The 26276-nt window shown below is 46.5% G+C and overlaps 1 protein-coding gene across 1 annotated transcript in view; it reads left to right on the top strand.

The window, feature by feature from the left end:
- MDGA1 (MAM domain containing glycosylphosphatidylinositol anchor 1) overlaps positions 1-26276 on the top strand; it is a 147540-nt gene that overhangs the window by 83272 nt on the left and 37992 nt on the right. The window contains exons 9-10 of the mRNA XM_030499210.1: positions 10671-10940; positions 14267-14418. Coding sequence (XP_030355070.1) covers positions 10671-10940; positions 14267-14418 — 422 coding nt within the window. The remainder of the gene's footprint in view (positions 1-10670; positions 10941-14266; positions 14419-26276) is intronic.

Genomic DNA, 26276 nt, shown 5'->3' with positions numbered 1-26276 from the left:
CTCAGCAGCGAGGCTGCTGTGCTGCTGCTTCTCTGGAAACACGGTGGCAATGTAGAGAGGAGACATAAGGTTTGCAAAGGGGGAGTGAGTCCTTCATAGCTCACGTCCATGCCCTTCTCTGAGATGAGTGGTATCATCCATGCCTGAAGAAATGGGACTGCCAAATCCTCTGCTGTCTCTGTAGGTGGTTAGCAGTTTAGGGAATAAGGGGTAGGGAGATGATTGTAACCAGCAATCTGCCAAAGATATATTCATGAAAAGCTGACAGTTATAACAGATTGTCCTGGTTTCAGCTGGGATGGAGTTAATTTTCTTCCTAGTAGCTGGTGCACTGCTGTGGTTTCGGCTTTAGTCTGAGAACAATGTTGATAACACACCGATGTTTTAGTTGTTGCTAAGTAGCACTTACCCTGACCAAGGACTTTTCAGTCTCTCATGCTCTGCCAGTGGGGAGGAGCACAAGAAGCTGGGAGGGAGCAGAGACAGAACACCTGACCCAAACTAGCCAAAGGGATATTCCATACCATAGAACATCATGCTCAGTGTATAAACTGGAGGGAGTTGACTGGAAGGGGCCAATTGCTACTCAGGGATGGGCTCAGGGTGAGCAATTCTATTGTGCATGACTTGCGTTTCTTGAGGTTTATTCCTCTCTCTCTTGCTATCTCCTTTTCCATTTTTTACTATTATTATTTTACTATTATAGTATTTTATTTCATTTCAATTATTAAACTGTTCTTATCTCAACCCAGGTGGGTTTTACCTTTTATTAATTCTTCTCCCCATCTCACTGGCAGTGGGGGGAAGTGAGCAAGTGGCTGCCTGGTACTCAGTTACTGGCTGGGGTTAAACCACAACACAGATAAAGCTTCTTTTTTTTTTTTTTTCATAATTAATTAATAGAGGAGGAGTTTCACACATGCACTTATGAAATTCAAACATTTTAAATGCTTGCAGGTAACACTGTGCAGGAGGGAGAGGGAAGATGGGACTTTCAGATGACAGAAATGGTGGCTATTTGGCAGCTAGCTTTTTGGAGCCAGTGACTATTCTGAAAGACCTCAGCCCTTCCATCTGCTAGACCACCTGAACCTATCCTCATTTTTCCATCCCTCGCCCATGATTGATTTGATGTACCTTGATTCATCTCAAGTTGATGATGACAATGATGAAGAGGTAACCATCCAGAGAGTGACAGCAAAAATGCTTACAGTAAAAAATGTTCTTGCTTCTCCATTCTCTATGCTATATATACTGATCATGTGGTTTTAAATTGCATAAATTTCGTAAGTTCCTGTATGCACCACCCCCCTTGTTACATTAATTCTTATGGGGAAAAATTGCTTTGATACCTGTTGACCTCAGCTGCTTCATCTATGAGACTGAATGTTTGCTATAAATCTTGTAGTTTTAGCATCCTTTCAGCCTCTTTCTGAACAGTTACATTTTCATTGTCGTCATCTTCCTCAGATGAATCAAGATCAATCAAGAGTGAAGGATGGAAAAATGGGTTAATGATGACAGCAGTGCACAATATTAAATAAGTGGCAGCAGAACTCCGAGGTAGTGGAAAGAGAACTGATGGAGAACTGAGTGTTATTGCTCTATGTCAAGTTCTTCCCTCTTGGTCCAAATTCCCTGCTAGGCCTGAAGGAGAAGCTAAGGAAGAGTGTGGTTTGTATGGGGAAGCTTGTCCTCCTTCCTTGCTGTAGTTAAGTGGAGAGCCACTGTATTAACTCTTCCTGGTCTAGCTTTGCCCCATGTGTGCTTTTTGATTGCTAGTACAAACAAAAAATTCAAAGTAAACATATTAAGGAATGCTGGTTAATATTTAATTATCCTAATTGCCTTGGATCGCCCTCCTTCCCCTACCAAGGCTCTCCTCTGTCCCCTTTCCAGCTCTAATCCCACCACCCCTTCATTGAAGCAGGTCTGACTTTTTAAATAACATTTATGCTTTTGGCTATGTCGCGTCTTGCTTTGCCTGCCTATTTGGAAAGCAGTTGTGGGGCTATTGATCATCTAGTGCTCCCACTGTAGCTTTCAAACTGAAAACAGAAGGTGAGGTAATGCTGTAGCCCAGCTGTGAGGAGAAGACTCTCACCCCCTGTGTCCCCAGCAATCATTGCATTTCTAAAGCAGAGACTCTTCTCCATTTTGACAAGACTGCACTTCTCAGGGCACTTTTTCCTACAGCCCCCCTGCTCTTAGCTTTCAGTTCTTTCATTAAAAGAGTCTAAATGTATGGAGGCAGTTGAATTGCTCAGGCAGCTGGCGATGGAATAGGAGCCTGTTGCTATTGGATTGCCACTTGGAGTCAGCAGTCACCTCTGCCTGGTAGCTCCTCTGGTTGTGGGTGAGATCCTCCATAGGAGACCAGGGGAAACTCAGTCAATTCCTTGTAGGTGGCAGCTGCATGCTCTGGACATGAGCCCTAACAGTGGTACTAATTGGTTGCTGTTTGGAGTCCAAAGATTTATCACTGTATTTGCTATGGGAAACGAGCAGGCTGGTGTCTGTTTTCCTTTCCACAGTAGCTCCGTTGTGGCACGCAGCAGCTCAAACACAGGAGGTGTCTCCTGTCCAAGAGCAGGACGTGCTGCCCAAGTTTCAGATGTGCGTTATGACTCAGCTTACTGATGAACTCATTAAACCAGGCACAGGTTCATACAGGGAGGTGGCACTGGCCACTTTGTGTTGGTGTCTTACAAGCATTCACTTTGGTCTGCGTTCATCCCACATAGCAGAGATTAGAGGGCTCGATCACCTTAGGCTCCTTGTGCAGGCACACCACGGAGGGAGGTAATGCCAGCTAGGGATTCCTACTGTCCAAATCGCTCTCTGGAGATGTTGCTCTCAGTGGCTTTGGAGGGGGGTGGCGTTCCTAACTTGGGTGCCTCAATGCAGAGCCTGAAGTTAGATGGGATAGATTTGGGCTTTTTAACATGTTCCAGCTAGCTCTGGGTTTGCTGTCAAACCTGGGGGGATGATCAATTCTTTCTCAGTTGTTCCAAATCCTCAGGTATGTGGAAGCCCTATGCTAGGACAATGAACATCACAGATTGGCTGTTTTCCCTCCATTTTCCCTTTACACCGCGGATGGGAACATAGGGAATGCATTCTGTTGTGACGGGCCAAGCAGCTCTGTTTCTGCTCACAAGGTTGCAAATGATACCTCTTGATCTCTGCCCCGTTATAGGCCCCTGTGCCCTGCTTGTCTCTGCCAGGATGTGAAGAGAGTCAGAGCTGTAGATTCAGGTTTCTCTTTTATTTTCTCCTTTTCCAAACTTTTTACATGTGATTCCTCTGGCATTTAAAACTCTAGGACAGTGTTTCTGCCTTAAGAAAACAAAACCTAAATAGGAACTAAAGTTGTGCTTCTGCCAACTGAAGAGCAGAAGGAGAGAAAGGGGAATTGTAAAGATATGTATACAAACATACATACCCATATATAGTAAACATAAACATCATCTTATCAAGGACTTTGGGAGAGGACAAAAGGGCTAAGAATTCTCTCCTTCTAATGTTTTTTGAGGTTAGGGGTACTGCAGATTGGACATAAAGACACATATGGGGAGGACTTGCAGTAGGCTTAAACTGCAGCAATGAAATTGGGTTAGATGGCAAGAAAAACTAGTGATAAACTGAAGGAAGAGGAAAGATGTGTATTCTCTGTTTTGGAAGAAGAATCTCATTTGGTTTTGGTTGGAGTTTTTTTGTGGGTTGATTTTATTTATTTCTTTTCCTTAGTTTGCACTTGCAATGAGTTGCTTTATTCCCAGAACTACCCAGCTGAGTAGCTCACCTATGAATTATTGAGTAGTAAGATAAGTGGTTCTCTGCCAAAAGCTAATGCATGTGGGATGCTTTTGGGGAAAGAGTATCATTGGCTGACTGTTAGTGGATGTTTGGATCTAAACTATTTATATGCTGTTGGGAGCAGCATGTCACTGCCAACTCAATTTGTTAAACAGAAACATGTAATAACAGATGCATGGGTATGAGCTGACATCTCGTTATCTTCTAGAAGACAGAGGCAGAACGTGAGCAGAGAGTTGGTGGTCTGACAAGGCTACACATGGGAGGGCTCCCCTCTTGTGGGTTGTGAGTGGGCAGAAGAATCCAAGATCCACCCTAGCCATCATCCTGCTTCACCAGCCTATAACTAGCAAAATTGGCTGTGAGTTAGAGACATATTTTCATGTTAGTCCATGACAAAAAGAAAAAAACAACAACCCAAAACAAACACACACACAATAAAAATCTAGATTTGGGTTATGCCATTAGTCTAGCAGTAATTGAAGGTGTTAGCTCTGAAATGCCCACTCTTTTGCACTCTTTATTTCTCTTGTTCATAACTTTGCTAATTGGGTGGTATGTGGGTGGGGGGAGGATTATCAGCCTGCATTTCACATACAAATGTGTTTGTGTCTTTTGTACATACCATATTTTCCCACTTATCTTTTTCAATTAGGAGAGCATACTGGTTTGAAACCAGGGACTTGAAAGTAAGTGAGGCATGAGAATGAGGTGGCTTCACACTGCAGGAGAATACTTGTCTTTGTACTGTCTTGCTAGCATGAATTAATTGGGCAGTGAGTCTGAGTGGTGTTCCAGCATGTCTGGGACAGATCTTTCTTGAGGAGGTGTATCTGTGAGGCAGAAGGTCTGGATATTCCCACCCGGGATGGAGTTTCTTTAAAGCACTCTGTAAAGTCAGCGAGGGGTCTCATGTACTAATCAGCACAGCTCTTCATGCAGAAGAGGAAATCCTTTAGTAAAGCCCTCTTTATTAAAACTAGGTGAAGACTGGTTGAGCTAATTGGCTTGGAAAGTTCGGAGAAGAGGAAAGCAGAAAAGCTGGTAGTGAATACATTTCATTTGCTCTTCTTTTGAAAGCAGTCAACTAGCACAGAACTAAGCCTTCTCTGCTTTGAGCCCTGCTTCTCTAGACCCTGCACTTGCTTGTCTAGCAGGAAAGGGATGCAAACAAATTTGTTTTGTTTGAAATAACAATACTTGTGACTCGGCTTTCAAGCACTTTGCAAAAAATACACATTTTATCTCTTTATACGCAAGGAGACTAAAATGCAAAGGCAAAAGGCATAGAAGATGAAAGAGAGATTCTGGCTTTTAGCTGAAATAGATTGAGCAAAGCTTCCTGCATCTCCTCTCCTCTAACTGCTCAATTATATAATCTCTCAGAAACAAGCAGATGAGACTGGTCTTGTAAATATTACTTGGTTATTTGTCTCCACATGGAAAACTGTTGGTGCCTAATGTGCGTTCTTGGGGTGTTGCATGGAATAGCATTGCTCGGCTGTGATTTCACAGCCTTGTGACAGTAAAAGAGCGTCCCAGTTGCTCGGGTAGAGAGCTCTGGTCTCTCCTAGAGCTGAAACTATGCAGTTTTCTACCTGCTGTGAAAGCAGGGGTGCAGTATCTTTGATGCCTGTGACATCTTTATTACCTCAGATTATGGTACTAGATGCTGGATAAGGAAGGCACAGTTTGTTTGGATTGCTTTGGTTGTCTAGAGGAGGTTAGGGAAGACTGCAGAAGAGTACCTATCAGAATTTAAATGGATGCTGGATGGGGTCATACAAGTCTCATAAGACCCTAATAGCAGCCTGTGCTTATTTGTTTTCCAGAGAGAGAAATTACAGCCTGGTGTTGTTAGCCACTATGGTTAACGAAATACACCTAATAATTATAATTAACCATGAAGTGCAGTCTTTCATACCAGTTTATTTGTGTGTCCTTTGCAAAGTTAATCCAGCGAGTGGTCAATTAGCTGTCACACATGGGCTAAGGTGAAGATTACAAGCAGGAGTTCCACTGGCTCTGTGATTGCATGGCTAAGCTTGGAGGGAGTCATTCAACAGAGTGAGATGAGAGCTGCTGAAAATAAAGCTGTGTTCTAATCTAGCAAGGCTTGCTATTTTCATCACTTGTGTTACGTGTTGCACTTGTAGATTTAAATAAAAATGTAAATGTGACTGGCTCTGGAGGGTAGAGTAGAGAGTGTTTTTCACAGGGGAGGAAGCCTGGGCTGGGGACTGAAGTGTGGGTCAGGATACAGGACTCCTGTGCTGCTTCTGCCTGCTGCTCCTGCTTCATGTGACCTCAGGCAAGTTGTCTTTCTGCTTCTCTTTCTCCACCTGGATATTGCTGCCCAGTGGTGCTCTTTGCAGCAGAGGAAGCATTGTGGAAAGTAAATCCCTATAGAAAAATGCGAGTGCAGCTGCCATGGGCATGGTACAATGCGTGCCGCTGACCACCTACAGAGATGGCTGTTGTCAGCCGCTGGTCAGGGTGCTACAGGGGGTGAAGGGCTGTCTGTGAGTCAGAAAGCAGGTTATGAGTGAGCTCCTCAGTTCTGACAGCCCTTTTAAAATGAGCCAGCAGTGGGAATTGGCTAGGATATGCTATTCATAGCCCACACACTATGGTGGGAAAGCAGACTTTGCATGGGTCTTGCATCATAGTGTTGTACTGTGGTGTCTAGGAGTTTTGACCTTCTCAGTTCTTGCCTGAACTCTTAATGTGAGGTCTTTTCACCCAGTATTCCCCTATTCTATGGATGCTGGTTTCTGTTTAAGCTTGTCATTGGTTCTTGTGCATCAGTCCACTCCAATATGAGCCTTTCTTGCCTTTCATCCATATTAGATTGAGCAGCTTTATGACAACAACCACATTTTTTAAAGTGGGGAAAAAAAAAATCACTTAAAATTTTCTTTCTGTATTTACCCCACAAGTGAAAAAAATTCCACAGTGCATCACTGCCATCCTGGGATGCTCTGACTTCAATGCTGGTGAAGGAAGCATCTTTGCCTTCTAGAGACGTGTGAATTTCATGAAAACCTGCAGCAATCAGGCAGCATCGAAGGGATCACTGAGTACCCCATCTCTAGCTGTGCCCACACAGGACAGCACAGTGACGGTGCAGGGAGACTGGTTTCTCCTCCAACACTTTGGCTTTTGTAAGGAAGAACACTCCTCCCTTCCTCAAGGCTAAAATAAAAACAGACTTAAAACAAATACTTGGCTTGACCACAGCTCAACAGGCAGTGCACTTCTCACTCAACCAGCAGGATGAGCATTTCAGTCCTGGTTATTTCCAATGAAACCAAGAAAATAAGAGGTTATTGGGGAACAAAGCAACACCCCTGGACAGTTGACATTTCTCTGTTGTGCATCCCTTGCTCTTGCCCTTCATCACTGTGAACACTGTGCTAGCTTAACAACCCTTCGTGCAGAGCATCTGCTCTGGCTCACAGCAAGGGAGCTGCTTGCAGCCTGGCTTTGCTTTAGGGTGCCTGGCATGCTGAGTAGGTTGCCCATATTCCACTGAATTGGTTTGCTCCCAGCAAGCTTTTTCTGCTGCAAAGGCAGGCTGCCACAGCTTAACAAGGCTGCTGGAGGAGCCTCACTCCTTCAGCATTGCCTAGAACGGTAATGCACTGCCCTCTTCGTCCCTTTCATCACTCCTCCTGCCAGCTAGCTCTTCTAGACTTAAGTCGCGTGCTGAGAGAAAACAGTAGTCATCTATATTTGCCGTGTTTCTTACCAGGGGATCCCGAAGCCCTGTATATGCAGAGAGGTTTTTTACCTCCTCCTTGAAAGGTTGCAACCTGCTGCTTGCAATGTGGCTGTTGCTTTTGCTGCATGCACAGGAGTTCAGGGCAGATACAAAAAGGCAGTTGAGGAGCCTCTGGACAAGGAGCTGCCTTTGGAACTCGGATAAAAACTGGAGTTGATATCCAGGCTCCCCAAAGAGTACCATGGCAGCTTAGTGAGCCAGAATAGAATTGCTCCCTTGCAGCTACCAGGGATGCTGCTTCCCTGTGGGTATGAGAGGCACCTGGAAAATCATTACTGTTTCGTGCAGCTCCCTAAAGGTGTCCATGTAGGAGGCATGTTGGAGGTCTCTGCTCTGAGACAGCCACCATCTCAGATGTACTGGAGCTGTTTGGTTCCCAGTTCTGGGGAATCAGAGCACCAGCTCATTTAAACAAGCTTTCTCTTGTGTTTAAGACAGAAATGGGAAATAGCTGTGTTGTTATCTGCTAGGATTTGCAGACTGAATCTAGCCTTGGTAGTGGGTCTCCTTTTTGTGTATAACCTACTTGAAGAACTGTGGGCTCTCCAGTAGCCATTGGAGGCCAAAGCTGATCTGGCTCTGTAATTGCTGTTGACCTTTCTTTGCTTTCATATCTACTGGCAGCTTTCGGGAATAGCGGCCCCTTGGCATAGTACTGCATCCTTTGCAGTGATGGGATGACCTGCTTCAGCTCTCTCTCCAGAAACCCCAGCGGCTCCAGGGCTGCCTTCAGAGTTGATGCTCACTGGGTGTTTCCTAGTGCCAGAGACAAGAGGAGAAAATGCAATCAGTTTTTACGTTATAGGCACTTTCAGACATTCCCTTCACAAGGTGATAACATAGGCCCAGAGCCTGTCCGAGTGCAAATCAAGTAAATCCCATTTCCCAGCTGAAGAAGATTAAATATCTTCTGCATCCTTGGCTGCCCTGCTGTTCCTGTGACCTAAGGAAGCATCCGGAGTGTCCCAGCCTTGCTCCCTGTGACCCTTTACCAGCCCCAGACACTCCCTTGGTGAGGCCCAGGAGGGCACTTTCCTTGCAGCATGTGTCCTTGCAGAGGCCACTCGGTCCAGTTTCAGACCTTTCTCTTCCCTGTCCCAGCTCTGTACACAGATGCAGTGAGCGAAGCTGCTCTCCCACCCCTCTCTGTCCTCCTCATAATTGCTTTGCATACATCTGGAGCTCCTGTGCCATTTTTTAAGCCTTCCTTTCTCTTTCTCTCCCCTTTTTCTATTTTTTTTAATTTCCTCCCCCCCCCCCCCACCCCTACATCACCAGCTAGCCTTGATTATAATGTGAGACCCCACCGGCTTCAATTAAGGAGCAGATATGACCCAAGAAATGGGATAGCAGCTAGGGATGGAGATGACACATTCATGACACTAGGTCTAATCAAACAACTTCTCACATTATTCTCACCGTGAGGTGGGAGACATGTGAGCCAAAGGCAAGTCAGCACTTGGAGCACCCGCAGAGACACATCGCTAGCAAAGCCATCTGTAATGAGCTGACCATGCCACTCAGCACGGCAACATGAGCTCAGTCAAGGGCTGTTTTTAATCCACTTAAGTGCAGTCAAGGGCTTGGAGGCTGAGAGTTGGGAACAGGTACCTAGAAGACAATCAGCCACTGTCAAACAAGGGCTGTCAGGTGGAGGGGATGCTTGCACACTGTATACCCCCAGATGCAGACCTTGGGAGAGAGGACACTGTGCATGCAGACCTATAGGGTGGTGCATGCACCGCCTTCATCTGTGGTGAAGATGGAGATGGAGCTGTAGATGGGTGTTGCTGGGTCAGGCTGTGGGAGGGGAGTGACTTGGTGCACTGGAGCTCTCTGGGCGCGGTAATGTTCAGGGCAGCACGGATGCTGTGTAACCCATGATTCCTGGTGGAGCTGTGTCTGTGGCGCTGCAGATGCTGTGTGTGGCAGGTTTTTGAGCCTGTCTGTGCTTGGCAGCTCTGTGGACCTTTAGAGGAGGCAGGTGCTTTGTAGATCTGTAGTGCATAGAATTTTCTGTGGAAGAGAAATGCTTTGAACCTGGAGAAGGTGAGTTGTGATTGTGCTGAAGCTGCTATAAATCTGTTCTTCCTCTTTTACATTCAGGCTAACAGCTGTTTTGTGTTCAGGAAGCTCTTCTCATTTTGGAGGGAGAGCTTCTGGTTGTTCCTGTGCTGTAGTGTTTTAATTAAGAGTTTACTGCAAGTGAAACATGTCCATCAGGTGGCTGTGAAGATTGAAGTCCTCTGCCATTGCATCAAATAAGGGGTAACACAAGCAATACCAGTCCAGAGCAGTCTTCTTGCTCTGCCCCAACAGTGCCCAAATTGTGAGGTTCCTGTGAATTTTTACAAGTGCTGAAGAACAAGACTTAGTAGCCTCCCTTTACATAGGAGGTGGGTACACATCACAATTCTCACTACTGGCAGAGAAGCTGACATGGAGAGACATGACTCACTTTCCAGTGTAAGGGAATTGTTGCCAGAGGTAAAAATAGACCCAGAGTCCCTGTAGCCAGTCCCTAATGTGTTATGTTGATGTATTTGAGAGAGGCCTCCCAACACCCCTTGAGGTCTGTGGTCTGTGGGGACAGTCAGTGCATATCCCTTCATCTGAAGATAACCCTGTCGAATGTTGACCAGAAGAACATGAATGTAACTGCTTGGGAGCATACCTGCCTGCTCAGGGAGTGCAGTTTATGTTGAATATGAGGACTATGGTTATTCTGATTAATATTTGAGGATTGACTGCAAGCCATGGCACTCAACTGCTGCAGTTGCACTTCTCACATGAACGAGCAGGGCTTGGTAGCTCCTCCAAGCCGTGTCTCACTGTGGGATCAGTACCATCTAAAGGCCACCCCTACCTAGCAAATAGGATAGTCAGAAGGGGATATCAGATGACTATTGCTGCTTTAGTCTTTATGAAGCCTGGCTCCTGCTAGAAAATAAATATCTTCTTGGAAATCCTAGGTGCCTTTCCCCTCAGAGGCACCCCTGATGACCGTGCTGAACGAGATATCTGTTACCTGATGGCATCCCTGTCTGTTGCTCTGTTCGGTCTCCAGTCCCTCCTGTGGTGGAGCCAGCCTTCCAGGACGTGCGCCAGGGCATGGGGCGCAGCGTCACCCTGCGCTGCACCATGTTGAAGGGCAGCCCCATGAAGGTGGCCACCTCTGTCTGGCGCTTCAACGGGTCCCTTCTGGCACAGCCGCTGGCAGAGCAGCAGGACTACTCAGAGCTGAAGGTGGACAGCGTCAGCCGGGAGACCAGCGGTAGCTACGAGTGCAGCATTTCCAACGACGTGGGGGTCTCCACCTGCCTTTTCCAGGTGTCTGGTAAGTCACAGAATGCACATCAAAGTGAGCTGTTGGATGGGGTCATGGAGGTGGGAAGTCTGTTCCCATAAACTAGTGCCAGTACAGGCAACCCCTGCTGCCTCCTCTGAACATGGTGCTGTGCTCAGAAGGGATGACTTTCCATAAGCAAACAGGGAGATCTGCCTCCGTCGTTCAGGCAGTTCTTCAAGTCTGGGTTGGACCTGGGGCAGTTAGTGCCAGCCACTGGTACATTTTAGCAGTGTTTGACCACTTGTCTGAAAGATACAGGACTTAAACTCAAGGTTCCCATCAGCTTTCAAGCTTGGACAACCTTTATTCTAGATAGGTATTGATCAGGAGGAGTGAAAGCCTCTCTACATCCTCCCAACAGGCTTCAAACTATCTAATTTCCCCTTTATAAGCAAACAAACAAAAAAACCTGTATTATGTATTCCTGTACCTTCTTTATGTCTCCTGTCTCTCTGTGTCTCATGATGCCTGCTAGGACAAAAATGAGCTGGGAGTGGGTACTAGTGCTCAATGGATTTGTTCCGCACAGTGTTCTGTGAATCCAGCAGGCACCATAACAGGACTCCTCTCCAGCACCTGCAAAGAGGGATGGCAGAGTTATAGCATCTAAAAACCACACATCTGACCTAGCGTCTCCAGTTGATCATTAAATCTGTGTTTCCCATGACCCCAGAATTGACTTGAGCACCAGTTTCTAGAAGAGCTCTCCAGTGAAGTTGCCTTAATAAGCCATAAATTCAGCCAAAATGTTGGGTGTTCAGTCCAGGGCCAATTTATAATACTTTTCTAGTCAGGGCTGAACAACGGAGAATAAATAACATCCCAAGAGGCCTGGTTTTAAAGCAGATCTTTCCCAGGGTTTGGAAAAGCTCAGGTATGCTGTAACTCTCTGATGCTTAGAAATAGGCAAGTCCAAAACTCTTCTACTGTTTGGGTCCATTTTCAGGACCTTGCTCTCGTGCCTTGAGATTTCCTAGAATTTGTCTGGCCATGGATTTTGCTTGAGAACTTTGGCCTTCTGTACCCCTTCTTCATATGCTTGCAACTCTCATGACACTAAGCGATGCAAACCACATGCTGCTTTGAGCCACCACAGCAAACTGTGTCCCTAGCAAGCTTTGGAATGTTCCCAGAACCTGAATTTTGCTGGAAGTAGTAACAAATACATATTGTCACCTGGTGTGCCGTGCTGGGACCCACAAGATATGATCCCCTCAGCAGAAAGCAGCATTCATCCCTTGAAAGCACTCATCAGGAAAGTAGCAAGCATTTATTTTCCTGCCCCCCTTCTCCATTTCCACGGCATTGATATCTGATGGTACCTTTTCATCTCCAGACATCTCTGCCTGTGTCCTGAACAATTAGAAATCAATTAGACCTTCTGAGCCTGTAGAGCAACCTGAAAAATAATCCAGTGGCTACACTGCTGTGCTTGGGCTCAGGACTGCTAGAGTTTTAATTCCCATCAGCCACTGCCCTCCTGTGCGAGCGGGGAGAGTAGCACAGTCTATGAAAGAAGTATCATAAACCTTCCCATCTGACAGGGAAGCATTGACTCATTTGTGACTGTGAGGTGTTCAGGTATACTGGAAACAGAGTACATAAATCTGCCCAGAGTGGGATTAGTTTCTTCTGTGGTTGGGAGATTAACTGAGATGTTTTGGAAGGATCGCGAGATGTCCAATACCCTCCTCTTGAGCAAGTTGTCAGGGCAGCCCATACTGGCGACCACCTGCACTCTCACTAGCGGCAAGCACAGAAAACCCCTGAAAGATGGAATGAAAAACCTTTAGCTCTTCCCATCAGCTGTAATCAGAAGAGAAAACTTTCCATCAATAGTAAGTTTCTAGAAAGGAAATTCCAAAAGTATTTTGATGTGCTTGATTTCTATTCGAATGCTAGTTTTTAGCTTCTGTTTCTATCTTGAAGTCAATTAATAAGGAATTAATATCATGCAAGAGGATGACTATCATCAGTTCTGATTTTATTTTAGAATCTATTATGAAGCTTGACTTCCACAGTCAATACAAGTTGAATAAGCAGCAATTAGTCTTTGAGGTGGTTCCGAACTTCTTGCTTGTGCAAAAATTCAAGTCAATAAAAATAATAAGAAAAAAAGGACTTGGAAATAAACATCAATATTATCCATCTGAGTTAATAAAAAATAAACATTGAATCTTGTCGAGACTAACTATAACCACACGGGATGGCAGGTCCTGCGATTCAAGTGGAAAGGTGCAGCAGACTGCCTGGGGAGACGAAGTTTATGCCTGTTCTGCTCTCCAGCATCCCTTGCTGCCCAGGCACCTTTCTGGTTTGTGCAGGTCCAGATTGGACCTGAATCCAGAACAGAGAGTTTTGGTTCACGTCTAGGTCCTGCCAGGACACGACTTGCCAAAAATTGAAGTTCACAGGGTGAAATGAAGGTAATTCCAAATAGGGCAAAACCAATTGTGGGTAATACCTTGAGTTGCTTCTGGGCCCTGTGCACTAGTCCATCAGCCACTGGGCTGCATGGCAGCAGCCTTTGAAATCTGTTTGGTAATGGTTCAGGACAGCAGCGGCTGGGGAAATGACAGGAAATCCCTTCTTTAACTATCCAGTTTCTCTCTGGCACATGATTTCTCTTGTGTTTCCCTTCCTCCTGCTGCCCTCTGTTTTTAAGGGGAGATGTAGGTTTAGAAAAGACATCTCCATCCCTGCAAAAGCTCCTGCTGTTTTTGCCCAAGCTGAGGTCAGCATCCCCTTTGCTGCCGAGTTGACTGTCATGTTAGAAAGAGGCTGGAGCACTGTGTTACCAAGGCAGGGAAGATGCAGAAGGAGCAAGGTCTACTTTTTAATGCCATGGTCCCTGTGTGATAAATAACACTTTTCCTATGACCTACTGGCCAAATGATCTTTCCTCAGGGTTTGTTAGCAGGAGAGTCTGTAAAGCAGCAGATGAAACAGGAGAAATGCCTGTTTAAAGCTGTTACCTCAATCTAAACTACAAAGTAAGAGAGAAAAGATTAGAGCTGGTTCCAGCTGGAGAACTGAAGTTGTTCCCACCTTCTCTGGTGTCGGTCATGCTCTGCTGGTGTTGCAGGGCTGCTGACCCTCCCAGTAGTTTAGGCTGTGAAAGCAGTCATGATTCAGAGAAAATGATGGCACATCAGTGTAACACCAGCTGCAATAGTAAAGGTGTTGATGATGTCAAAGGCAAGTGGATGAGCTGGGCAAATGGAGCTGTTCCACTCTCACCATGTCTCTTTGTAATTTTTGTTCCCCATTATCCCACACTTTTACTTTCCTCCACCTTTTTTTTTCCCCTCCAGCAAAGGCTTACAGCCCAGAGTTTTACTACGATACTCCCAACCCCACCTTGAGCCAGAAGCAATCCAAGAATTACTCATACATCTTGCAGTGGACACAGAAGGAGCCTGATGCTGTGGATCCCATCCTCAAGTACCGCCTGGAAGTCCGGCAGGTAAGGTCTACTCTTCTGGAGTCCTCAACACATGCCCTTGGGAGAGGACCTCTCAGGATGCAATTGCATCAATGTCTCCTTGCCAGTTAAGAGCTGAAGATGATGAAACTGCCAGATCCTCATGGTCTTGCACCTTCCCCATCAAGTGGAAGAGACAGGCCAAGTGCACAGCTCTGCATTTGTTTTTACACCTGGTGTTGAGTACAATCAAGAGCTTTCAAGGCCCTACTGCCTCCCATCAGATTGTTCATGCTCAGCGTTTCGAATGGGGTTTTAATGTGAACAAAACCCAGTGGTCATTAGTAGGTATTGTAGATTCTATAGGCCAAAGACTCAAGCAAGTGGAATTCCATACTCCTCACTCATATGAAATAAAGGGAATAAGCTGAAGAGCTCTTCAGGCAGGAACTGCAGGAAGAAGTCATCGGCTGTTTGTGTTGGAGAAGGGCTTTCATACTGTCACAGTAATGAAGCTATTTAGACTATATAAGCTCAGCAGGGGAAGAGAAGCAGGTTTCAAGGGTTCTGAGTCTGAAGAGAAATCATATGGGGGAATGAGGAGGGAGAACTGAGGAAAATCTGAAGAGATCACTGGTTGGAGAAGGTTAGGGAAAACGAGTCTGATGTTTTTAAAGAGCACATTAACCTAGAAGGATTACAAGGTACTTTCATCCATGTGCTGAGGCAAATGGCTGTGTTCAACATTTTTTAAAAATGAGGACACATAAAATTGGTGGTTCTTGCCATTCAGTGGTAGCTTGGAAGCAAATGCCTTTTGTGAGGAGAAGTTTGTTACTGTAGATAGAAAACAAAATAATTAAAAAGATCCAAGTGTCTCTTTCCTCTAGTTCTGCACAGTAGGCTGCAGTTTTATGTCTCTGTTTGATTGTGAGCTCTCTGGGGTGGGACAGCCTTTGTTTGTTACTCAAACTGTGTAGAACACATTGGCAGTGCTTAATAATAATACAGGACACAGGGGAGCCTCTAATAATGAAGGCAGTTTGTCATAGTACCCCTTCCCTCTGAGCCAAGTTTCGCTATTATGAGCACTGCAACTCTATGAACTAATTTGTGATTTTTGTCCTTCTCCAGTGATGTTGAGGTTTTTTTCTCATTTTGCATGGTGCCTAGAAGTAATCTTGGATCTGTTCTGCATTGAGCTCCTACTGAAAGGAATCAACAAAAAGGAAAATCACATTTCTGCTTTAAGTTATGACATGAAGTAAGCTAAGTGCCCATGCAAACTTAACCCCCTCTGGTTTTGTTCATACCCCATCAGTAACTACTCCTAATGGGTTTTTTGCAACATCACCTCATAGTTGTGAGTATTGAGCAGTGTGGTTTAGAGGAGTTTTATGCCATGGCCCTGCTGTAACCCAGTCTCATGTATGGCAGGCTCTTGGCAATGGCGACAGGTGCCATTGTGGTGGCCTGGGTCTAAATAAGGACAGGCAGAGAGAGGAGGAAGCAGGGGAGATTTGTTCCCACTTCTATCAAGCACAAGTAGGAAACACTCTGGAAAAGGCTTTCATGGTATTGCCTCCTCATTGCTTCCCTCCGATGAAGACGCTTGCATTTCACAGTGAGGTCTCACTGAGCCCTTTTCATTTCCATGAAATGGAAATGCAGATCGTATTCCCTCTCATCTCCAACCTGCTGCTTCCCAGAGTTGCCTCTGTGCTCCTTGTCCTGCCTTCCTGATGTTTTGCCCACGATGTCTCACTTGGGCTCCAAGCAGCGTTGTGACATCTCCAGACCTTTCACAGTTTCCCTTGGGCCATCACCCTCTTTCCTGTCTCGCAGGCTTTTGTGCTTTGTTGCACCTTCTTCATGCTGGGGCACCTGAGCTAAGCTTTGTATCCTGCTGTTCCACCGTTGGACCGCAGAACATAATGACATTACTGAATATAATTGTGAAAAGCTTAAAAGCATTGCTGACTGGAGAGCTCTTAAGAAAGGGGATTTGTCTGCCTGAGTGAAGAGCTGCTGTTTGCATGTGTGCCCTCCTCACTGGGTACACTCCCTTCCAGGCACTGGCTGGGGAGGTACAAAAGTCCTCCTAGAGAGCTAGGATTGAAGTGGAATGTTCTCCTCAGATAAAACAGGCCTTACGTGCAGGCAGATGCTACTGATTTATTACCAGCGTCAAGCTGATGAAAGCTTATCCAGCCAGCTAGCCCACCTCCTCCTCCAGCCCTAGAAGCTCCCCAGCCTCCGTGGTCCTGGCAGGTGTTCTTCAGCATCTTAAGGATGAATGAATGTGGTGGCAGCAGCCTGCAGTCTCAGAGTGGTGAGGGGCTGTCTGGGGGGGATTAACTCTTGCTGAGCTGGGATGCGCACTGGTTGTAAAATGGTTTGCTGGTTCTCGTTTAACATTCCCTGGTTTGCTTGGCATATGTGATGTGAAGCTCCCCAAGTAGCAGGATGCTTTGCAAGGCACCTGGGAGCTCTTCAATTAAATTTGCTTGCTGCAGCTGCTGAAAATGGGCTGCGTGAGAGTAAAAGTGCTGCTTATTAATTGGCTGGTTCTGTGGCTCCTCCAACTCTTCCTGTTCAACAGCTTCCGATGGCTGGTTGGGCTTGGGCATTCCTGGGAGGATTGCAAGCAGTCTGGGGGAATTTGGTTTCCTAAGCGATGCATGGAGGTTCCCACCAAGACAGTCGGGTACAATTCCACAGGAGTTGATTGTTCTTGCCACTGCGGAGCAGGCTGAGCAGTGCAGCAGACGTACCAGTTCCAGTAGAATAAGAATTAACTTCTGATTAAACCCAAACAAACAGCCTGACAGCTTGGAGCCACTGACCCATGCAAAGCACATACGATAGCAATGTGGAGCAAGCTCATTGTAAAGCCTCAGATGTATGTCTCGGAAAGAGGCTCTTAATTCCCAGTGTGCATCAGTCAGGTGTGCTTAGGCAGTGGCATTGTGTTCAGTGGCAATTCAGAGAGAAGTAGATCCCCTCTGAGGAGTGGCAGGGGCCTCAGACGTCTGTCCTGACAGCTTGGGAGGTTTTTCCTTTCTTGCTCCAAGGCAACTGATCAAAATGCCGACCACCTTACTTCACCTTACCAAGTGAACTGAAGGAGTTCACAGCTTTGGGTGGTTTAGCTGCGAGAAGATGCCATGAGGCTTTTGGGCTATTTGTTTGGTCATCTTTTTTAATTCCATGTATTCTCATAGCATAGAAAGGCACTGGGGCGCTGCACTCCAGCTGAAAATATTTTTCATTGCCTGGGGACTCAAAGCAGCCTCCCCAAACCAGATCTTTGCTTAAAAAATGAAAAGCCTTTTAAGTTGCTTGTTTCTCTCTGTGTACTTTATCCCCTCCCAGGGCTCTGCTTTAACATTAAAGAGAAATGAAAAGCCATCTAGTATTGCAAGCAGGTTGCATCATGGAGGAAAGATCTGAGTTGGGCTGGTGGTTACAGTTACAGGGAATAGTGGCAGAATTACTGTGCACTTAATGAGCTGGAACCTGTTCGTGACCTGAGGCTGCAGGAGAAAGAAGGAAAAGGTATTGGTGCAATAGAGAAGTTTAATCTTCATTGTGCCCCTCAAGGAGACCCGAGGCTGCTGTCTCCTCCATAACTTCTGATACACAGGCTCAGGCCAGAACGGGGCCAGTTTAACACATTCCTGTCTTTCCCCTCCTTGGAGCAGGCTCAGCTCTACCTGCCAGAGAGACGCCTGAAATTTGTACAGGGCCAAGCCCCAGACCTATTTGCTAAATTAGCTCACTGGCTTGTCACTTCAGATTAATTCCTGTCAGGGAGACCATCTTTAATGAGACTGGCCCTGCGCAATGCCTGAGTAATTGTACAGTCTCTCTTTGTTTGTACTTTCATCCCCTCCATGTTGGATAAACATCCCCTGCTGTCTACAAAACTCATCTGGGCTCTGGAGCCGGCTGCCACTTGCCTCATCAGCCAGCCAGAGCAGCATTAATGAGAGCTGCGGCAGTGGGGAGCTGGGCTCACCGTGTGGGGAGGTGACAGTTAACAGAGCTATTTGGACAGACATAGGACAGGGGCGTAAGCACGAATTTAATGATTGTGATTAGAGTGGAAGGGTAACTCTGCTGATGGCCATCACAACGCAGCGGGAGAGGGTTATGCTGAGGCCCATGGACTCAGATCTGTATGTCTTCATTCCTGCCTCTGAGTTGTTCTTTTGCTCTCCTCTGAGCCCACTTCAGCATCTGTCAACTGCTGTGTCTCTTTGGCTTCATTAGCTCATGGAGCTGAATGCCCCTCCCAGGGCACAAAGACCAGGGCAGGGACGCCTCTCGCTCTCTTCACACACAAAGCAGGGGTGGTATCACTCAGAAGGGAGCATGAGCAAGCAGTGCACCAGCCCATAGTCTTTTATGTAAATGCTTAGTTGAGAACACTGTTGGCTCACATTGCTGTGCTTCATGCACCACTGTGGCTTGGTGAACCCACATGTGTGGCCCTTGTGCCATGAGGAACCAGCCTAGTAAAGCTGGATGCATCTTACAATGCCTGTAAGCAACCCTGTGACAAAATAAACAGTGAGTTTGGGCAGCTAGGGTAGAACAAACTTCCAAAACAAGCTAATCCACCCAGCCCTGTACTCATCAGGAATGAGAACATCCAGGCCAAAAGTTTGTCTCCTCCCATCTTCAGCAGTAGCCAGTATCTGGAGAAGAGTATAAAACCAAGACAGACACAGCAGTATTGCTTTGTCTGCCTCTAGATATCATAACAAGTCCAGAGGAGGGAGGGTCACGAGGATGATAAGGGGGCTGGAGCACCTCCTGTATGAAGAGAGGCTGAGAAAATTGCGGCTGTTCAGCCTGGAGAAGAGAAGTTGCATGGAGACCTCATAGCAGCCTTCCAGTATCTGAAGGGGGCCTTCAAGGATGCCAGAGAGCGGCTCTTCGTCAGGGACTGTAGCAATAAGACAAGGGGTAATGGATTCAAACTTAAACAGGAGACATTCAGATTACACATAAGGAAGAAATTATTTACTATGAGGGTGATGAGGCACTGGAACAGGTCGCCCAAGGAAGTGGCGAATGCTTCATCCCTGGAAGTGTTCAAGTCCAGATTGGGTGGGGCCTTGAGCAACCCGGTCTGGTGGGAGATGTCCCTGCTCATAGTAGGGGTATTGGAATGTCCTGGGTTCAGCTGTAGCAGTCACTTTTCTCCTTCTTAGTAGCTGGTGCAGTGCTGTGTTTTTGACTTTCAGCCTGGGAACAACGCTGATAACACCGATGTTTTTAGTTGTTGCTAAGTAATGTTTACTCCAACCAAGGACTTTCTCAGTCTCATGCTCTGCCAGGGAGGAGGGGAAGCCAGGAGGAAACAGAGACAGGACACCTGGCCCAAACTGGCCAAAGGGGTATTCCATACCACAGCACGTCATGCCCAGTATACAAACCGGGGGGGGTTACCCAGAAGGCCAAGTTTGCTGCTTGGGTCGGGCTGGGTATCGGTCGGCGGGTGGTGAGCAATTGTATCCTCTCCCCTTTTTATTTCCCTTATCATTATTATCATTGGTGGTAGCAGTAGTGGTTTTGTATTATACCTTAGTTACGGGACTGCTCTTATCTCAACCCATGGGAGTTATATTCTTTTGATTCTCCTCCCCATCCCTCCGGGAGCGGGGGGGGAAGAAGGGGGTGAGTGAGCGAGTGGCTGTGTGGTTCTGAGTTACCGGCTGGGCTCAAACCACAACATGGAACTAGATGACCTTAAGGTCCTTTCCAACCCTAACCATTCTATGATTCTATAAACCCATTATGTTTATTGGATTCCAGGTTAGGAAAGGCTGTGAATGCAGGAAGTGATGTGCTGGAGCGGGTGGTGGCCTTTCCAGCAGCCCATCCCTGTGCTCTGGGAGGTGAACAAAGAACACCTTTTCTTCTGCAGGAGCAACTGTGACTTCAGGTGAAGATTCTTGGGAAACAGAGTGCCAGTGCCTTGGGGATGCACCTGAGGGCTGCACTTGGGGCTGGGGGATGCAGAGAGCGAGGGAAGCAGGCAGCTCTGCGCAAGGCAGGCAGGGATGGCAGAACTTGCTTTACAAACAACAGGGCTAATATTTTGCTAGCTTCGGGGGATTACATGCTGTCTGGGCAACGCTGCCATCACCAAGGTAACCGCCTCACGTGGGCTGTGACAGGCCTGGGTCCATAGCCCTCATCCTGAGGCTCCGTGGGGCATTGGGACTCCAATGGCCCCATCGTGTGTGTCCCCTCACTAGGGCTGCAGTGGGGTTTTCAGCTGGGGTGCACTGCAGCAGCTAAAAAGCAGTCAGGGCTGTCTCCTAAGTCCTTTTTGTACTCAAAGATGAAAGCTTAAAGGATGGAGTTGTGGCTTGTAAAGTAGGGAGGGACCCATCCAGCTCCGGATAAAATGTGACCTGTGGCGCAGTGGCTTGGTGTTACCTGGAAAAAAGAAAAGGGCTTGTGGTGCCACAGCCACTGGGAAATCCTCCTGCAGGGAGGCTGCTTAGCTAGACAGCCCAGTCTGATATCCTGGTCTGGGGCACAGACAGGCCACATGGAACAGGGATGGGCAAGTCCCTTTCCCTTTCCACCTTCCTGTTAGAATATCACAGTCCTGGCAGGCTGCAGTGAGGAAGGGACTGTGACTTCCCATGAAGCAGCAGATGGTAGCCCTCGCTGCATGTAAGATGTTGCATGGATAAAAACATTTGCAGGGTGGGACAAATGGCACATCCCTTTATTGCTCATCATTTCACTTGATACAGGCTGCACTGGTCCTGTCTCACAGGTGTTAGGACTGGGGACAGCAGTGACTTCGCCTCTCACTGTTTGCCCAGGACTGAATCTCAAAGCACACCTTCTGTTGTAGGATGGCTTACAAGTCACATGTGTCAGGAAGCTTCTTTAGTCCTGTCTTCTTTTTTACTTACCTTGGCTGCCAGTTTGATGTCTGATCACAGGCTGCTGTCGTATGGGGCAACGTCAAATCAACGCAATTCCACCTACATGCTGAGCCATCCTCTGTAATATGAAAAGGTGTTTTTTTCAGGTCTAACTCTCCCATCTCCTCCACTGATGCTTTTTTTTTTTTTTCTTTATTTCAACATTTGTTCAGGCAGTGAGAATAGGCAGATTACATTTGTGCTCTCATGTCAATTGCCTTCAGTTGTGCTAGTGGCATGTGCAATGCTGTGCAGAACTCAGCCCTGAGGGAGGTAGGAAAGGATGCAGAAAGAAGCCAGTGTGTCAGCGGGAGGTGTGCCTGGCTGACGGTTTGAACAGCCATCATGATGCGAAGCCAGGGAAAACAAGAGAAGGGAGAGGTGAAACTGCCTTTTTAGGCTGCAAGAGGAAGAGAGATTTGGAACTTGTGGTGGGATTGAGTGGCACACGCTGGTGGAAGGAGAGCTGGCTGATCAATAGCATTTGATGGACAAACTGTGCTTGAAGCTTAATGGGATTGCTGTGCAGGACCTGGGGGTAAAGCAGCAACTTTACCACAGGTGTTTGGGAGTGGAGAGGGCAGGATCCTGTCTCAGATGTGCTCAGCTGCCTGAAAATGGGACACAACTTCAGTCACTGCAGCTGACAGCACGTTGAGCTGTCTCTCTTTTCATCCCTAGCAATCTGTCACAGGGGATGATGTGTCAATGAGACCAGCTGCTACAAGAAGGTCCTCTTTACCTGTGCTGTATGGGAAGACTCCAGGACAGCTGGATGTTTGCTGGGGTGGGAAACAAGGAGCTTTTTCCACATTTTGTGTATGTATTCTCTACTGGCTAAGTCGGGAACAGCGGAGCCTCCACCCAGAGCAAAGGAAGGGAGTTTCCTCCTGGCCATTGCTCACTGCAGGCAGAGGTGTGTCTGCCCAGCCATGGTTGTTAGCCCTGATCTGAGTGATTTCTACAAGGCTGGCCAGGGAAGCTCAACACGAGCCTGACCAGCACTGACAGGTCTGGTGAGTTCAGTGGAAATGGCTGGGAGCCATGGGAGGAAGTGTCCTCTTTAGGTCTGCCTAACATCTCCAATGTCCCTATTGAGACTTCCCTTTGCCTATGAGAGTTTAACAAACGATGCCTAACGAATGAATTAGTCTGACTAATTCTGTCTTTTTGTATTCATAGATTGCTGTTCGGTATAATTCATGTTTTTTCCTGAGCTGGTTACCCCTGGTCCACAGATCATTTGTTATCAGTTAGCTGGGAAAATTGGTAGTATGAGCAGTGACAGGTTAGTTATGCCTTGGTCTCATGGCACCATTTCTCATCTCTGATTATCCAAAGTAAGGTGTGGTGGGTGACCCTGGCTGGATGCCAGGTGCCCACCAAGCTGCTCTGTCACTCCTCTCCCCAGCAGAATGGGGTGTGGAGAAAATAAGACGGAATAAAAAACCCTGTGGGTCAAGATAAAGGCAGTTTAATAAAGCAAAAGCAAAGACCATACACAGAAGCAAAGGAAAACAAAATACTTATTCTATACTTCCCATCTCCATCTCCATCTCCCTCCCAGGAATTAGGCTTCAGTACACATAGCAGTTGCTCCGGAAGACGAATGTAATAACAAATGTTGTACCCCCCTCTCCCCCGCCTTTCTTTTAGCTTTTATTGCTGAAGAGGCATCATATGGTATGGAATATCCCTTTGGTCAGCTTGGAACAGCTGTCCTGGCTGTGCCCCCTCCCAAGATCTTACTCATCCCCAGCCTACTGGTGAGGGGGGAATGTTGGAGACAGCCTTGATACTGTGCGAGCACTGCTCAGCAGTAGCCAAAACACTGGTGTGTTATCAACACCTCTGGAGCTACCAATACAAAGCACAGCACTACGAGGGCTGCTATGGTGAAAATTAACTCCATCTCAGCCAGACCCAACACATAAGGTAACCTGCCCAAAACAGGACAGCTGAAAGTTCTACAAAGTGACTTGCTATTCATAAGGTGCCTTGCAGCAATGATTTTGTCTTAACATTCACTTTTTGTAAGTACTGCTCCTCATGCAGTTCAAGTACTTCACTGTGCAAGAGAGAAAGCAAGATACTTTTTATGTTGCTTAGTACAAGGGAATAATTATGAACAGTTTTCCCACTCCTAGCTCTGTTTAGAATAGTTAGAGTGCCTGAGAAGAACAGTACAAATTATATTGCTGGAAAGGCTCATATGATCTTAAAACATATCTAGTAGCAAAATCTCATCTATCTCTACCTCCTAACACCATTGTTCAGGGTAAGGAGAATGTGAGAGAAGAGATAATCACATTCCCCCAACCAATATACCCCTCATATCAGCCTTGCAGGCTTGAGATGTTGTTTTCGCGCTGTTGTGCTTGTTCGTATCCACCAGGCTGTTGGCTTGTGTTTTACAAAGCTGAGCACAGGATGAAAAATGCTTGCCAGGTATCAAAGATAAAAGTGAGTCCTTCTTCTGCATCTCTTATCCACACTCCTTCAGTGGCTTCAAGGGATACATGCTAGTTATTGAGCTTTTCTGAGAGTCACTATCGATAGGCTGTGATGCAGTTTCCTCCTGTTTACTCTGCTCATCTGTTGTTTCAGTAGTTAGCCTATGTTCCTCCTACTGCTTCAGAGTCTTTTCTTCGTGCACCTTCTTCCCCTTCCCTGATCCCCCTCCTATTTTCCACCTCTTCTTTCTGTTGCTTCTGTTTCCTTTATGGTTTTTGTACTTGGTTTTGTGTTTTTTTCCCCCGGCTCTCACTTCTTAGAACATGTTGGAGATAAGAGGAGGGAATGTGAGGGGGGAAGGGTTTGGAAGAGATGTAGTCTCTCCTGTAGCTAGTGACAAACAGGCAGGAGTAGGCACTAGATAGATGTTTTGACTGTGTTTCATAAGGAAATGAAACGTACGCAGTCATGCTGCCAGTGCAGGCAGCATGAAGCAACATGAAGGGCTTTATGGCTCTCCCTGTACATGCTGTGCTGCCTGCCTCTTCTTTGCTAGAGGCACGACTGCAAGTGCAGTTGAGTTAGTGGTGGCCTATGGGCTCTGGAATGATACTTACTATATACTTTCATTGCACTTGCCAGGCGGGGAAGTCCAGAGTCCCACACAAAGGCTTTTTCTGCTCTAGTAAGCAATAGCCCATCCTTTATTAATTGTTTTTAAGGGTAAACGTGCCCTAACAGAGGGCTCTGCCAGGGTCTGTAGAGAACCCAAGAAAAGAAGCCTGGGAGATGGCAACTCCTGTTGGTAGAGCATCTCTCCCTTGGTAAGTTACAACCATATTATAGGCAAAATGGCTCAGAGCTCAACCTAGTTTGCAGCTGGGCAAACTTGGGCCAGGTTGTTCTTTATTCTTGGAGCCAGAAGTGCTGACAGTGTGTGCATAGACGTGTACTAGTCACGTCCAGTGCAAGGAAATGGGTGGAAGAGGAGACTGTGCTCACTGAGATTAGGGACAGGTATAAAGTTGGATCCAGTAGGACACCAAGTAGTGCCAATTTTCACATGTAAGGCTCAAAAGAGACTGGAACTATTGCTCTTTGCAGGAGGGGGCTGTGGAGCAACATGAGGGATATTGTCCCTTGTTCAGTTTATGCCCATGCTGCAGACAGAGAGATGATTTCAGGCTTTGCAGGGCATAGTCAACAACAGGGAAGATCTTGCAGCAGCAATACAGAGCTTCCAGTCTGAACAGAAGGACCACATGTGCCTTCAGGATCGAAGATATGACTGTGAGACAGTAGGAGAGAGATAACAAGCGTAGCTAGACATACACGTAACCTGTCTAGCTCAGTACCAACCACAGTGACGGCAACATAGGCTCCTTTCACAGCCTGGGGAGCGTGTGGCTCTCCCTCCCTTCCCACCCATCACCAAATTCAGATGCTAGTTCCCCCCTTTTCTTCTCTAAATCCCAGGCTCCACCTCATCAGGATGTGCAGCCTTGCAGTGCCCCAGTAAGCCCATGGTTTGTGAAGTTGACAGTCATGCTGTGCCTCAGTTAAGGTTTTTATGTGACTGTCTCCCTGACAAAGTGAAGATCAGTTCTGTTCTTCTTAGAGCAGGAAACATATGCTAATAAAATACATATTGCCTTCTGATCAGCCCCTAATGAAAGACATTATTGAAGAGTGTGGAACAAGCACTTACAGTAATTCGTGACAGCTCCAATTTGGCTTCTCTGGGAAGCTGTAAACTGCTGCTCTTGGCACCTAATGAGGATGGGCAGCTGATTACATGTGCGAGAGGAAGAGACTGTCTCCTGGCTTAGATGGCTCCAGCTGTCCTCAGTAGCTACTGAAGGTCATAGTTGCTTCTCTCTTTGGAGTTGGGGATGTTTCAGCCCAAAAAGGGAGCCTCCTGATAAGGACAGTTTAGGACAGAAAGTTTCCAGAGCTCCTCATTTAGACTGAATAATGGATTTGCTTTGGCTGTCCCTGCTTGCTTAACCCCAGGATCTGAACCTGTGTGCTTGACTGATGAACAACATAGGTATGAATTGCAGTTCACTGGTGTGCTTGTCTGGCAAATGCTAACTTTATGTTTGCAATGTGATTATTTGCTCTGGAAACCCTTAATGAGTAATGGTTATCAAGCAAGGAAAATGAAATAAATCCAAGTTTAAACTTACCCTAGCCCTTTAATTAATGCTATAAATGCTTAACATCATTTCCATTTAAAGTAGTCATGAAGTACTAACCCAGGGAAGTGTTTTAATCCAATCTGACAAGCACAGGAAGTTTGATGAGAGATTATAAAGAAACATTACAGTGACTGTCCTCATATTCAAACCAAATTTCTCCACTATCCAAAACTTACCTAAGTAGCTTTTCCAGAGTGGGCAGGCATCTTCCCCGTGGCTGATACCAACCAGTTAAATCAGAATCCCCTGTTAGGATTGTGCTGCTGCGATTTTGTGCAGCTGACAC

The sequence above is a fragment of the Strigops habroptila genome, chromosome 10 (assembly GCF_004027225.2).
Source record: "Strigops habroptila isolate Jane chromosome 10, bStrHab1.2.pri, whole genome shotgun sequence".
NCBI classification, from domain to species: Eukaryota; Metazoa; Chordata; class Aves; order Psittaciformes; family Psittacidae; genus Strigops; species Strigops habroptila.
Note: the sequence above shows the minus strand (reverse complement) of the source record. Positions and strands in the feature narration are given on the sequence as shown.